Below are 16,346 nucleotides of genomic sequence, written 5' to 3' on the forward strand. Positions count from 1 at the left end.
TCCCTTCTCACACAGGCATCCATGGAAATATCGTAGTTGATGATGCGGCCACACTGGCACACGACATGACAGAAATTGAATCTTATCCTTGACTTTTCCTCCTTCTCATCACACACCTTTTGCACCCTCTTCAACTCGTGGAACGCTGCCATCCCTGATCTACTCCGCAACACTAGCCTCTCTGCATATCGCTCATCATCTACCCCACAACCTTGGGCTCGCTCCCCGAGCCGAGACCTGGACACAGCATTGGTCCGACTACGGCTTGGCCACACTGCCCTCAATGCACACCTGCACAGGATAGGCCTTTCCCCTACCCCTTCATGTCCATGGTGTGGTGACACGGACGAGACCATCCTCCACTTTGTCTTTTGGTGCCCGAGATTCTTCTCTGCCAGAACTTTCCTCCGTTCAGCCTTGATCGCCTCTGGTGTCCATGACTTCACGCTCCCCATTCTGCTGGCAGATGTCGGGCTACCGGAGGACCTCAAAGCCAAGGTGCTACGTCTCATGAAGAAGTTCCTCCGCGTCACTGGTCAAATTCGTCGCCTGTGATCTCTGCTAGTGAGAAGAGCCTCCCCTGCTTTCTTCAAGATCCCGCTTGATCACCAGTGCATAGTCATCCCTGCAAAGCCTCACCTCCTGGCGTACCACCTCCACCAGGGGAGGGTGTATAAGCTTCATTGCTTCTCTACCCTTCAACCAAAGAAGAAGAAGATTTTCCTCCCGGGGCTTGAAGGTGAAGAGTAAGGTTAAGTTGTGTACATGCGGGTGCAGTTGGTTGACTTTCGGGTTATCACCAGTAATGGAGTCGTCGGGAACTCCATCCTGTGAGCTAACTGACAAAGCCAAGAAATATGACCGCCAGCTGAGGTAAGGAGCATTGAAATAAGTGCATATGAAATACTACGTGATCAGTAGTCACTGATTATACCTGGGGTTATTAGGCTTTTATTTAACACCTCACATAACGAATGTAATTTCGACCACTTCACGTTACTTACAGGTTCTGGTTATTTTCCTTCTGTGATGTTATGTGTATTACCTTTACAGTTTGTGATAAGTGTTTGTATGTCAGTATAGTTGCTGTTCACAGGATAGTTGTTTGGCTTATGTTTCTTGTTCCCTCATAAGCTGAAACAGCATAGGTACTGGTAACGTGTAATTACCTGCTCCTCCCCATATTGGGATTTTATTATTATTATTATTATTATTACTATGAGATAAAATTAAAACTATTACTGTTGTTCGGGGTGAGGGTATTATATTGGAATCGCACCTGGTTAATGTTTTCAGAAATTAATATAGCCACCATCAAGTTCATGCATCACTAGATAGAGTCAGTAGACACCATCTAGTTTATGCTTCACTGAACAGTTTCTCTTGGAAATGCTTTTTCATATGTGCAGTAGATGCTTTATGTAACAAACACCAATTTAGGGGAAGCCTGAGATAACAGAATCATTTTTTTCTGATATTTTTTTGCCCAATTTAAAGGAAAATTTTGTTAAAATTTGTATGAATCCATTAAGGAAATTCCGTTCCAAAAACCTCCTATTTATTGGAAAAAAAGAAAAACAAATTGATCACGTCATCAAGCCCATACCGGAAACACTTCCTTGACTGGTGGTGTGCGGTGTTGCCATTTGTCCCTACTAAGCATGCAGTCTTCACGTGATCACCAACTGTAAACAATTGCGGCTTTGCCTTGGTATTGTGGCCTTATTTGCGTTTTTCTTAAAGTAAACCAAAGCTCCTATGAAGCATGCCTAAGGGTCAGGAAAAGGAGGGGGTGAGGGTTTCTCTCGACTAGAAATTGGAAACACAGTAACTGAGAAGGTGGAGCACCATCCCTGATGCTCCTGAGCCCCTCTGTCATCCCTGTACCACCTTGAGTGCTGATGGAGGGTGACTCTGACAGTGACTAAACCACACCCAGGCCTGACACAGGTTTAGGGGGGGGCCAGTATGGCTACCTGTGTTGGGATATTTCTGCAACAAATGCAGAATCCCTGCTTTTGGAGGGAATCCTTACTGTAGTTTAGCATCTCTGTTTACTATACTACAGTATTTGGTACACTACTATCACTGCTTTATTCTTTATGTGTGCATATTTTATTGCAAAGTCAGTACTGTATGTATCACTGTTAACATGTACACAATAATGCATGTAGGTGGGGGTATTAATTATGAGTGTACACAGTAATGCATTTAAGTGGTGGTTTGGCCATGTGGAGAGGATGGAGGGCGAAAGACTGACGAAGAGAGTGTATGTGAGTGAGGTGGAGGGGGGAAGAGGGAGGGGGAGGCCGAGGATGAGATGGAGGGATGGGGTGGAGAGGTATATGAGAGAGGGGGGTGTGAGTTGGGAGCAGGGCAGTGAAATGGCAGGGGACAGGGCGACTTGGAGGCGATTTGTTTGTGGCCACCCCAAACGGGATTGAGGCGTCTGGCAATAGAAAGATAAATAGATGGATTAATTATGGGTGTACACAGTAATGCATTTAAGTGAGGATATTATGAGTGTACACAATAATGCATTTAAGGGGGGTATTAATTATGAGTGTACATAGTAATGCATTTAAGTGGGGGTATTAATTATGGGTGTACACTAATGCATTAAGTGGGGGTATTGATTATGAGTTCAGACTGCTGTGTGTAACATTGAGTTAGCATAGTTATGCTAGGTTTGGTTGTGCATTTTCAGGAACTTGGCTTGACCATTGGCTTTAAGGATTTAGTGGAAAGTACCTCAGTATATCAGAAAAGTTTCCATTATATTGAACCATGGTTACAGAACTCAGTTTAGCAGAAAATTCAAGGTATCGGAATGGGTTGGCTAAATTAGTTCATTAAATCGAACATCTATTGTACTTAGTAAATAGGTACATTAGGTGGGTCAAAATTCTCCAGCGCCTCTATCTATCAATTTATTGCCAGACACCTTAATCCCGTAAGGGGTGGCCACAATCAAATTGCCTCCATGTCGCCCTGTCCCCCGCCATTTCACTGCACTGCTCCCAGCTCACCCCACCCCCATCTCATATAGCTCACCACTCCATCCCACTATCTCATCCTTGGTCTCCCCTCCCTCTCCCCCCCCCCTCCGCATCACTCACACTCTCCTCGTTCGTCTATTGCTCTCCATCCTCTGCACACAGCCAAACCACCTCAGTGTATTTCTCCTAATGCTTTCTGTCACTTCCACATCAACACCACAATGCTCCCTCACTTCCTCATTTGTCAGTCTGTCTCCATGTAACTCCACAAGCTCCTCTCCAATAACACGTTTCCACTGCTCTCACGCTTGACTTGTGTCCTTCCAACAGGGTCCAAGTTTCACTTCCATATGTTAGAGTTGGTACCACAATACTGTCATGCAGTGAATTTTTTACTTCCATGCTCACTTCCCTTTATCTGTTGCTGCCTTCACATAACCAGCAACCTTCCTTGTTGTCCCTTTTCAAGCACTTCACCTTCCAAACTTTCATCGGTATCACACTATCCAAGTACTGTACCATACTTGAATGCTTTCACATTTTCCATTTCTTCATCATCCAACCTCACTGTACATCCAATGACTTTATTTGTTTAGAAGACCGTAACTTTACTCTTCCCTACATTCACCTCAAGATTCTGTTTCTTACACTCTCTTCCGGACTCATTCACCAAGCCTTGCAGACCCCTTTCGTCTTCACTTAACTATACAGTATCATCTGCAGACAACAGTACAGGGAATTTCCAAATGCTGCATTCTCTCATTAGGGCTGCTCCAGCATCCACTGCCCTACCTTGCATGTCTTTTATAACCCCAGCTGTATACAGATTGAACAGCCTTGGAGACATGTCACATCCTTATTTTAATCCAACATTCAAATAGAAAAATTCACTCACTTCATTATCCACACGCACTGCAGCCTTACCCTCTCGTACATACTCATCACAGCATTCAGCATCATCTCATTTACTCCAATTCTTATATATGTCTGCAGTATTTCCACATCTACATCAATGCTAGCTGGACTAAGATTAGCATAGTTTAGCTTCATTTACATTGGATTAGGCCATTAGGTTAGCTGTTTTTGATAAAGATACAATAACGGATAGAGACAGAAGCTATAGTACTCCTCCCCCCCTCCATATTAGTATGTCTGTCTATCTATAGCCAGATGCCTTAAGATGTGGACACAAATAAATCGCTTCAGTGTTTCCCTGTCCCCTGCCATTTCGCTGCCCTCCCTCCAGCTTTCACCCACCTCTTTCATACCAGTATCTCTACTCCATCCCTCCATCTCATCCTGTCTCCCCCTCCCTCTCCCCCACTCATTCTCACTCACTCACATCCTCCTCATTAGTCTCCTGTTCTCCATCCTCTCCACATTTCAGACTTGTTTATAGATGAGAAATTGCATAAATTTTTGAAAATTTATGAATGAGATACTAGTGCAATCTCACTATTATGTACCGTACAGCATTCTCTCGTTTATTCGGACATAATAGAGCCAAAGGCATGTCCGGGTAGTGGCAACATACGGGTAATGAACACTATTCCCCTGCCATCCCCAGCCCCTACCTATACCCACCTCCAACCTATACCTAACTTATTTGTTCATCTATGTTTAATTTGGCAATATTTTTGGTCATTCAGGCATATATAGACATCAAAATACACATAGGAATATCCAAAGTAGTGCTAAACACCTAGAAAATCATGCAGAAAAACAACTGAAAACCAAAAAACACCCTTCCTGTACACCACTATATGTGCAGTGCCCCTTCTAATTTTGACACAGTTTTCAGGCCAGTCTGCCACATTTCGACATCAAAGCACACCTAGGAATGTCCAAAGAAATGCCAAACACCAAGAAAACCATGAAAAAACAAAATGAAAACCAAAAAACTCCTTACTTATTCACCACTGTAGGCACATTACCCCTCCTAATTTGGGCACTGCTTTCAAGTCATTCTGCCACATTTACATCAAAAAACACATAGGAATATCCAAAGTAATGTGAAATATTGAGAAAACCATGAAAAAAAAAATGAAAACCAAAAAACACCTGACCTATACACAACTGTATGTACAGTACCCCTCCAAATTTTGGCACTTTTCAGGTCAGTCTGCCATATTCAGCAGGGTTGGAAAAAAATAACTGAAAATTTTTTTTAGATAAAAAGATCAGTTAAAAAAAAATATATATTATTTTTTTCTTTAACACTGAGGTTGTTTGGCCATGTGGAGAGGATGGAGGGTGAAAGACTGACGAAGAGAGTGTATGTGAGTGAGGTGGAGGGGGGAAGAGGGAGGGGGAGGCCGAGGATGAGATGGAGGGATGCGGTGGAGAGGTATATGAGAGAGGGGTGTGTGAGTTGGGAGCAGGGCAGTGAAATGGCAGGGGACAGGGCGACTTGGAGGCGATTTGTTTGTGGCCACCCCAAACGGGATTGAGGCATCTGGCAATAGATAGATAGATAGATAGAATTTGTTTCCAACCCTGTTTGTGCCTCTGGGAATTCTGTCAAAAGAGTACCATACTGGGTCTTTTCTCCTCCCACTTGCTGCAATGTGTCCATTAGGCATGATTTTATATCACTTCAAATAAACAGACTTACAAATTTGAAATAAAAATGTGAATGGGAAGTGGGAGTAAGGCAGTGCACCATAGGCTAGCACTTCTTGGTATGGGAGAGGTTACCGTACTTACACTCAGGGTTGAAAAAAATAGCAATATATATATGTCATCATCATCATCATCATCATCAGCCGTTGAGGTACACTACAGGACCGCCCTATCCCTACCGAAGCAGGGATGATGCAGCCAATGTATCTCTACTTAGTGGCTTAGGCTGTCTGGTAGAGACTGTATGTAGAGTGAGAAGTGCTTGTGAGTGTAATTGTTGTGTTGTAGTGGCTTTGAATGTGTATGTAGTCTGTGAACCAAGTGTAATTGGCCCACCTTAAGCCTATTGGGTGCAAGCATACTGGTATGCGACACTGATTCAACCACAGCACCCCTTGTGTCCGCCAAAGGAGCAAGTGGCTTGGTGAACGCTTCCCAAAGTTTTTACAACTCTGGCGGGGGGCGAACCTGCGCTCACCAGAGTGTGTCTTATTACATTCAAGGTTCTTAAGTTTGGTGAACTGAAGTATCTTGCTGAATTGTTAAAATTCCCATCAGCATGCCCAGGTGTGTTGTTACTTAGTGAAGATGGTTCCTTGTGTCTTGAAGAGGCTGGAGCCATTCACCAGTCATCTTTTTCTGATTGTTCTTTTGTGTATAGAGCCTCAAGATTATATAATAGATTGCTGTTGTCCATGAGACATCTGTCATCTGCTGAATCCTTTAAGATAGAGCTTAAAGCCTTTCTTCTTTCAAAATGCTACGACCTGGAGAGAGGTACTGTTCTATGACGGATGATTATAGGGTTTAATTATTGCCACGTTATTTTTTTTTTTTTTTTTTTTTTTTTTTTTTTTTTCTGATGATGTTTGCATTGTATATGAGAGATGTCACAATTTTTGCAATGGTAAAAATAATGTATATGTGTATCGATCACTAGTGAATTCCCTGTGGAAGAACTGGTGCTTTTGAGAAACAAAAGACCAGATTATTATTATTATTATTATTATTGTGTGGTAGGTGGGGGCACTCACCATCCACTCACTCAGTGTAGTGCTGCTCTCAGGTGTCTGCCCTGTCCTCTCCTCCATCCTTCTTTCCTTCCATCTTCTGTCTTTCTTTCCTCGTCTTTCTGCCTTTACACTCCCTCTTCTGTCTTTCATTCCTTCATGCTTTCCTCTTCCTTCTGCCTGTGGGTGACTCCACACTGAGTGACAAGCCAAATGGTTTCCTGTACACCAGGAAACCATTTACTACGCTGGATGGTAATCATATAACCAAATTTTGGCGCCTGGTGGTTTAGTAGGTAATTACGGCGCTCCAATCGGATTGAGCCGGTGAAGGTTTATATCCAAGGGGTGGTTGGGGTTTATTGCTCATGTAATGCCACTTAGGGATGAGGGAGGCGGGTCACTCTCATCTTAAATGTCAGGACCAACTGCCGTGCCCCAGGCTCCTGCACTCTTCATGGGGCAATGTAGGATTGGGTGATGGATGGATGAATTATTATTATTATTATTATTATTATTAATATCATCATCATCAATATCCAAGGGGTGGTCAGGGTTTATTGCTCATGTAATGCCACTCAGGAATGAGTGAGGCTGGTCATTCTCATCTTAAATATCAAGACCAACTTGCCTAGCCCGGAGCTCCTATGCTCCTTATGGGGCAACATAGGATTGGATGATGGATGGATTATTATTTTTATTATTATTATAAGTACAGTATTGAGAACTGGAAATACTCCTCATTGAAATGTGGTGTTAATGGACTCACTCAGTTTGAGGTTGTGTCTGGTGTTGTCATTTTGCAGAAGGGTGAATACAGTACTGTATTAGCATCCTCTAGGTGTTGGTTCTCTTTTTCTTAATAGGTGTGAGACATAACTTCAGCAATAAGCAGAGCTTTGGCATGGTGAGTTTATTCCTTTGGTACTGTGTTCTTGTGAGATCACTGGTATGACTGAGTGCATATTTCTCTGATGCTGAAACTGCAGTAACAGTGAAATAGAGGGAAGTATAACAATATGTTCGTTGAGAAGTGTCATTATTGTGTAACTGTTTAGGAGCAGTATAGAATGCCGCCATTGGGGTGATGGCCTTGCACAGCTTTGATCCCCAAGAGGTGACTGGTGTTGTTTTGGTCATCTGATGCCATTAATGGTAGCAGGCTAGTCATTTACCATTAATAATACTGAACTACACCATCTTAATCTGCACCTCATATGGTGTATTATGAGACAGTCATGGTTTTTTATGTCTGCATGTTTACTCTTCAGGTTATGGGGTGACCATGGACAGTCATCACTGGAGTCTGGCCATGTTTGTCTCATCAATGCCAGTGCTTCAGGGACAGAAACTCTCAAGTCTCTGGTGCTGCCTGGACTTGGAGCTATCACAATTATTGATGATGCAAAGGTCACCCCTCAGGATGTAGGCAACAAGTAAGCTTCCCATTTTAATTTTTTTTATTTAGCTGTTTATTTTTTTGTTTTTACTTGGTCTTATTTTCTTGAAGATGATACTAATCTGATTTAAAATAACATTGTAACTTGTATGTTGGGTCTGGTTAGTACTTGGATGGGTGACCGCCTGGGAACACCAGATGCTGTTGGCATAACGTTCTCCCTACGTGTGAAGTGGGGTTGGTGGAGGATTAGTGCCCCTCCCTGTAAAACAATTAACTCTAAGCCCTTGGCCACCCCGTCTGGGTTACATGGCGTCTGGCAATGAATGAATGAATGAACTTGTATGTCATTATCGTCTGTTATTCAATCTTGTAATTTTTTCAGTATTGGATACTGGATGGGAATGCTACATAAAATTGTTGCATTTATGTTTGTAATATAAATTTTGTAGTATGTGGAATGTTAAATAGATCCTCTGATTACATATATTCTACATTCTACATTCAAGTGCATTTTGGTGGAGCGGAGTGTACCAGTACATTGATAAATGCTTACATTTTCAAGAACATTTCAGCCTCCCAAATCTGAACATCCAATTTCTAGAAACTTCTACTTTCATCCTATGTCCTCACACAGTCAGGACATATTTGACAACAATTTTTATATGTGGACAAGTTTAATAACAGATGTTTCTCTTGCTAATAGAAGGTACTTAATTACATTTATTGTTCATGCTAGTGGTAGGTGGTGATGACCATCAACCACTCACATGGAGGAGTGATAGCAGCTTTTCCCCTTACCTTTATCATTGTTTTCCTAACTGCCCTCCTCCCTTCTTTCCTGTCAGTTTTATATTGTTGTTCTTTCACTTCAGGTGTCTTTACACTGAGTGACAAGCCAAATTACTGTATTTTATTCTCAAATCCATCCTAATACTTTCTAATCTGTTGCGATTGTACTGAACCATGACTCGTGTCCATAAATTAAAATTGGTCTAACCATGGACTTGCAAATTTTTACATTAGTATGTACCAAAATCATATTATTATTCCAAACAGATTTTGACATTCCAACAGCTCACCAAGCCAGTCTAATCCTCTCCTCAATTTCATTGTTTATTGATCTGTTAGATAATACAATTGTTCCCAGATATTTAAAATTTTCTACATTCTTCACCACATTATTCCCAGTTACACAATCGATTTGGTTCTCCACGTTCATATTAATAATTTCAGTCTTTCCACAATTTATTACCAGTCCCACTTTTTCTCCCTCCTCCACCAGACAATCAAGCACCCTCTGCATCTCGTAAATACTTCCGCAAATCAGTACAGTATCATTAGCATAGTCCAAATCCATCAGCATCTTATTTTTTTTCCAGTTAATTCCCGCACCTGTTCTCCTTACAACATTTCTCATAACATAATCCATAACCAAAACAAACAGCATTGGTGAAAGAACTCCTCCTTGAATCACTCCTGACCTAACTTCAAATGGATTATTCAAAGAACCACCCACCATTACCTTACAGAAAGTACCTTCATGCAGGCTTTTAATATTATTTATAAACTTTTCTGGTACACCATTGAATCTCATAATTTTCAACATAGCCCCACGTGAAACACTATCAAACACCATTTCAGAATCCACAAAACACATACTATGTGGCATTTTCATCTCATTAGCTTGTTGCATTAGATGCCTTGCAATAAAAATCTGATCATTACAACCTCGACCCTTTCTAAATCCCACTTGTTCTTCTCTTAAAATTATATCAATTACTGGCTCTATTCTGTTCAGCAAGATTTTGGAAAAGACTTTTGCAAGTACAGGTGTCAAAATTATCCCCTTCCAGTTGCCAAACACACTTAAACCTCCCTTTTTTTATATTTTTATAATCATTCCATTTTTCCACCCTTCTGGAATTCCACCATTATCCCAAGCCATATTAAAAAGTTTCAAAAGTGCATTCATCAGCTCATCATTAATCATTTCAGGAAATATTCCATCCTCTCCTGGGGCTATAAAATTCTTTAACTCCTTCATAGATTTTGCTATCTCTTCCAAGGTTATATCCCCTGTTTCTTTCTGCAAATCTCTCTTGGCTGGCAAAATGTCCTCTTCAGCTTCAGCTGGGATTGGTCTATTTAGAACAGATTCAAAATGCTCTTTCCACCTTCATTATATCCAAATTTAGTCATTATTTCTATCTCGTACAGGTATTTCCTTCCTTCTCTTTTCAGTCCCAGTTAACTCCCTTATGGCCTGATACGCTGCTCTTGTGCTCTGATCGTCATTTTTACTTAATTTAATTTCTGTCTCTGTTGCCTTTTCATCATATAGCCTCCTTTTATCACGACTAATGAGTCTTTTTACTTTAGAACGTAAACTCCAGTACTTTGCTTTAAGTACTTCAACTTCCTGGCCATCAACCTCCTTTTATCACGACTAATGAGTCTTTTTACGTTAGAATGGAAACTCCAGTACTTTGCTTTAAGTACTTCAACTACCTGGCCATCAGCATGTTGTTCTTCACTTCTTAACTTTGCCTCTTTCCATTTTTGAATAGCATTCCATGTTTCATCTGACATCCACTTTTTCCTTCTCACCTTTCCCTTTTTCTTAATAGTAATCTTAGCACTCTCATGCAAAACCTCTTTTACCTCTCTCCACATTTGATTAATATCATTGTCTTCAGTTTCCTTGAAATCAAAGTCTGCAGGAATAGAAACCTGTTCCTACATTCCCACCAAAATTTTTCCTTCGTGTTCTCATCATTTCTCAGCTCATCAAAATCATAATTATTACCTCCTGTACAATTACCATTAACGTTTCTCAAGTTTTATTTTAATCTTTGACACAACCTATGTTTGCCCCCCTTCTTATGCAAACATCTTGCAAATAACTCCTATGCCTTTGCTAATTGCAGTATGGTCAGTGTGGTTACAATATTTACCACATGATGAAATCCAAGTAGTTTTATGTATTTTCCTATGCACAAAGATAGTTCCACCAATCATATGGTTATATGCCAAACAAAATTTTCCAAATCGCACCCCATTTTCTTTTCTTATACCAACACCCTCCTTACCCATACAATATTCAAAGCCATCCCTACTACTGCCAACAATCGCATTAAAGTCACCAATGCAAACTAACACATCACGTCTTGCCTCTCTGTTCACTACATCTTGCAGCTTCTCATAAAAGTCATCCTTCATTTCATCAGCAGCCTCATTTGTTGGAGCATACCCTACAACCATACTGATATTACTATCTATCTATCTATCTATTGCCAGACGCCTCAATCCTGTTTGGGGTGGCCACAAACAAATCGCCTCCAAGTCGCCCTGTCCCCCGCCATTTCACTCCCCTGCTCCCAACTCACACCCCCCTCTCTCATATACCTCTCCACCCCATCTCTCCATCTCATCCTCGGCCTCCCCCTCCCTCTTTCCCCCTCCACCTCACTCACATACACTCTCTTCGTCAGTCTTTCACCCTCCATCCTCTCCACATGGCCAAACCACCTCAGTGTGTTCCTCATAACGCTTCCTATCACATCCACATCAACACCACAACGCTCCTTTATATCCTCATTCGTCAGCCTGTCTCTCCATGTGACTCCACAGGCTCCTCTTAAATAACTCATTTCCACGGCTCTCACTCTTGACTTGTGTCCTTCCAACAACGTCCAAGCTTCACTTCCATACGTTAGAGTTGGTATCACAATACTGTCATGTAGTAACTTTTTCACTTCCATGCTCACTTCCCTGTTTCTTATCACTGCTTTCAAAGAACCAGCAACCTTTCTTCCCTGCTGTACCCTTTCAAGCACTTCACCCTCCAAACCTCCATCCTTACTCATCACACTACCCAAGTACTTAAACGTACTCACATTTTCCAATTGCTCACCATCCAACCTCGCTGTACATTCACTGACTTCACCTCTCTCAAAGACCATCACTTTACTCTTCCCTACATTCACCTTTAGATTCCGTTTCTTACACACTCTCTCAAACTCATCCACCAAGCCTTGCAGCTCCCCTTCGTCTTCACTCAACAACACAGTATCATCTGCAAACAACAGTACAGGGAGTTTCCAAACACTATCCTCTCTCACCAGGGCCACTCCAACATCCACTACCCTACCTTGTACCTCTTTTATTACCCCATCCATGTACAGATTGAACAACCATGGAGACATGACACATCCCTGTTTCAACCCAACTTTCAAAGAGAAAAATTCACTTAGTTCACCATCCACACGCACTGCAGCCTTCGCACCATCGTACATACTCTTCACAGCATTCAGCAACTTCCCATCTACTCCATATATTCTTAACACTTTCCACAATCCTAGTCTATCCACCCTGTCATATGCTTTCTCCAAATCCATGAAAGCCGCATACAACTTCTTTCCCTTCTCTAGAAACTTTTCCACTAAAGATCTGAGAATGAATATCTGATCTACACAACCTCTTCCCTTCCTAAAGCCTCCCTGTTCTTCTCCAACTGATTTCTCTGTTCTTTCTCTAACTCTGTCAATAAGTATCCTACCATACACTTTTCCTATTATACTAAGAAGACAAATGCCCCTATGATTACCACACACTTCTTTTTCCCCTTTTCCTTTGTACAAGGGAATAATTATACCTGACTTCCAATCCTCCGGGACTCTACCTTCCTCCCAGGCCAATCTGCACATCTTCCACATCCATTCTACTACTATCTCTCCCCCATGCTTCAGCATTTCACCACACACTCCATCAATTCCTGGGGCTTTCCCTGATTTAACTTTCTTCATTGCTTCCACAACTTCTATCCTACTGATTTCTTCCTGTCCTCTAACCTCCCTCCTTCTCGCAGCCATTCCCCAGCCACTTATACTCGCATTACTTCCATCCTCCACGTTCAACAATTCCTTAAAGTGTTCTCTCCATCTGCTCACTTTTTCTCCCTTCTCCACTAGTAATCTACCATTTTTATCTTTCACTCCCCTGCTAACTTCACTTCCACCCTGTCTTACTTTTTTCACCTCTTTCCAGAACATTTTCTTACAGTCCCTCCACTTTACACTCAAATTCCTTCCAAATTCCTCATCCACTCTCTTCTTACTCTCTCTTACTAGTCTTTTCACCTTTCTCTTTCTTTCTACTTATAACTCTCTCTTCCGCCTCTCAACTTCTTCCACGCCCCTATTTCTCATCCATTCATTGTATGCTTTCTTCTTTTGTGCCACAGCCCGTTTCACCTCTTCAGTCCACCACGCTGTTCCTTGCACCCCCCTCCGTCTTCTCTTCCTTCCACACACCACATCACATGCTGCACATATTTCTTCTGTAAATATTCTACACACACCTTCCACGTCCCCCATCTGCTCCAATTCATATTTGCCCAATCGTTCCTCCACTTCTCTCTTATACTCTGCCTTTTTCTCATCCTCTTGTAACCTTTCCACTCTCCTTGCAACTACTCCTTCCTCTCGTCTTTCCCTTCTTCTATTCCTCCATCTTACTTGTACTTTAATTCTGGCCACCACCAAGTAGTGGTCAGAAAGTCCACTCCCCCAACCTCTGTAAACTCTTGCATCCAATATACATCTTTGCATCCTTTCATCCACACACACATAATCAGTCATTGCTTTCCTTTCACTCAGTTCACCACCCACCCTTCTCATCACTCGCCATGTATACCTGTGGATCATTTTATGCCTGAAGAGGGTATTGGCTATTACCAACCCCCTCCCAGCACAAATGTCCACTAATGCACTCCCATTCTCATCTACCTCAGCAGGCACACCCCACTCACCAACTATTCCATCCACCTTCACATTCCCAACTTTACCATTCATATCACCAATCAAAAACACTCTCTCATTCCTTCCAAACTTTTCCATGCACACTTCTACATTTGTCCAGAACTCTTCTCTCACTCTTCTAGCATGATCTTGTGTTGGCACATACACACACACAATCGCCCACATTTGTATTCCAACTTTCAACTTTACCCACACAATCCTTGATCCAACTGATCCATACTGTCTTATGCTCCTCTTCCATCTTTTACTCACAACTATACATACTCCTTCCTTTGCCCTCTCATTCTCACCTACTCCTGCATATATACCCCATCCATACTCCCATTCTCTCACACTTTCTCCTCTCCATTTTGTTTCAGTTATTCCACATACATCCACTTTCACATCCTCAAGCACCTGGACAATCTCTCTCTCTTTCACCTCATCATTTGCTCCCCTTACATTCCAAGTTCCAATTGCAATATCCTTTGTCCGGTCCTTGGTCGTCAACGTTTGGTTAGTCCTTGTCCGAGGCTCCTTGTTTGTTTTTTTTAGTTAGTTGTTTGCCGGGGAGGGGCACTAACCCTCCGCCAACCCTTTTAGTCGCCTTTTACGACAAGCAGGGATATTACCATGATCAGATTTTAAACAAGCATAAAGCAAGCGCTCATTAATTGGCTCAAACACACATAGTGCCTTACAAGCATCTCTGCTCAGCAGTATGCCTGTTCATTGGTAATAATTTCCATCACTCTTGCCAGAAACCAACAAAGTAATACCATCCTCCAAATTCATTTTATCAGCACCAAGCAACCTTGTTTCTGTAAGAGCACAAATATCCATTTTATATTCCTTGAGGAGGAGAGAGGGTTGGTACTGGCTCTTAAACTCTGATTCTGGGAGACTGGGATCAAGTGTCCGGTATTTATTTTTGGAAGCACGGTAGCTCGGTGGTAGGGTGTTGGGCTCGTAATTCTGAGGCTGCGAGTTCGCGCCCCGCCTAGTGGCTGCTGTGCTGGGAGGGATAGCGCTCTCCTGTAACCCTAGCAGGGGTATATGATCTGATGAGGTCTAGCTTGGGGATTAATCCCCTTTTCATCCCTACGTGTCAAGTGGGGTTGGTGGAGGATTAGTGCCCCTCCCTGTAAAACAATTAACTCTAAGCCCTTGGTCACCCCGTTTGGGATACATGGCATCTGGCAATGAATGAATGATATTCCTTGAACAGTGAAATAAGTTCTTCCATTTTACCAGCCTGATTGAGAGTTCGAACATTCCAATTTCCTTTTCTTAAGGTTCTTTTTGGATATATAAACTTATTCCTACACCGTGGGATTCTTAGGACCCCCTGCCCACTTAAGGGCTGCACGGGACTGAGGGTCATTGCATCATAAATACATGTATAAAGGGTCAATTGGTGCCGCCACCCCAGGACTTTTATCTGTTTTTTTCCATTAGAAGCCCTCCTATCACTGCTTTTTTTTTTTTTTTTTTTTTTTTTTTTTTTTACAAATAATAGGACTGATTATTAAATTGTCATGATTAATATAATTCTCAGGTGTTCTGGCAGCTGTCATACCCTCCACCCCCATCCCAGTCCCCACAGATACAGCGGAGGCCATTATCGACCACGAACCCTAGCAACCATTGTTGTACAGGCTAAAATACCACACATTACACAATACGGCTTTACTCCACCGAGTGTGGTAAACTTATGACGCACATGTGACAGTGTGAGCGTTTGAGAAAGTTTGAGCGAGACGAGGCTACTACGTCATCAAGATGGCGGCCAACAAACGCCATCCAAGATTAGCTCGGCGGATGTTTCATACAAAATAACCGTTATTTGAGTGAATCCAAACGTTATTATAGAAACTGGGGTATCTATTCTAACGTAACTTTATCGCCAAAAAAATTATTGTTGAAGTCGTTATTGGTGAGGCCCTGCTGTATGTGGATTTTGTGTATGGGGAATGGCAGGATAACATGAAGTGAGGAGTCCAGCATATGCTGGGTATGCCCTTCACATACCGATATGTATCGTGCAGTTTCCAAAATTTGAATTCCAAATTTCCAAAAATGTTGTAGCAGTTTTTCAAAATAGTTTTGGGAGCCAGTTTACTAGAAATAATTTTTGAAAGAATTCATTTATCACCAAAAAAGCTCTTTTGTATAGTTTTCAGGCTCATTGCTATGTTGACAAAGTCCCGCAGTGCCGTAGTATATAATCAGACAGGACTCATTAATCACAGGGTTAATTTTGTTGTTTTTGTGGTAGCTGGGACACCCATCATCTACTCATTCACTCTATTGCTGCCTTCAGGTGGCAACACTGTGTTACAAACCAGATGATTCCTTTTAAGCCAGGAAACTATTAATAACACTGGCTGGTAACCATAGAACCAGATGGTGCCTGGTGGTCTAGTGGCTTAACCCACAAATACAGTACCAGGCTACTTTTAATGCAATTGTCACTTCACTATGGGCAATTTCTCAGAAACCATAGTATTTAGGG

General features: G+C 41.9%; 1 protein-coding gene across 1 annotated transcript in view; it reads left to right on the top strand.

Moving 5' to 3' along the window:
* Positions 1–757: 757 nt before the first annotated feature.
* The window catches only part of APP-BP1 (Nedd8-activating enzyme E1 regulatory subunit APP-BP1), a 93,870-nt gene continuing 78,281 nt past the window's right edge, over positions 758–16,346 (top strand). The window contains exons 1-2 of the mRNA XM_080277988.1: positions 758–873; positions 7,903–8,067. Coding sequence (XP_080134114.1) covers positions 806–873; positions 7,903–8,067 — 233 coding nt within the window. The 5' untranslated portion in view covers positions 758–805. The remainder of the gene's footprint in view (positions 874–7,902; positions 8,068–16,346) is intronic.

This window comes from Coenobita brevimanus, chromosome 71 (assembly GCF_032717465.1).
Source record: "Coenobita brevimanus isolate Jiangsu-jjx chromosome 71, ASM3271746v2, whole genome shotgun sequence".
Taxonomy (NCBI): Eukaryota; Metazoa; Arthropoda; class Malacostraca; order Decapoda; family Coenobitidae; genus Coenobita; species Coenobita brevimanus.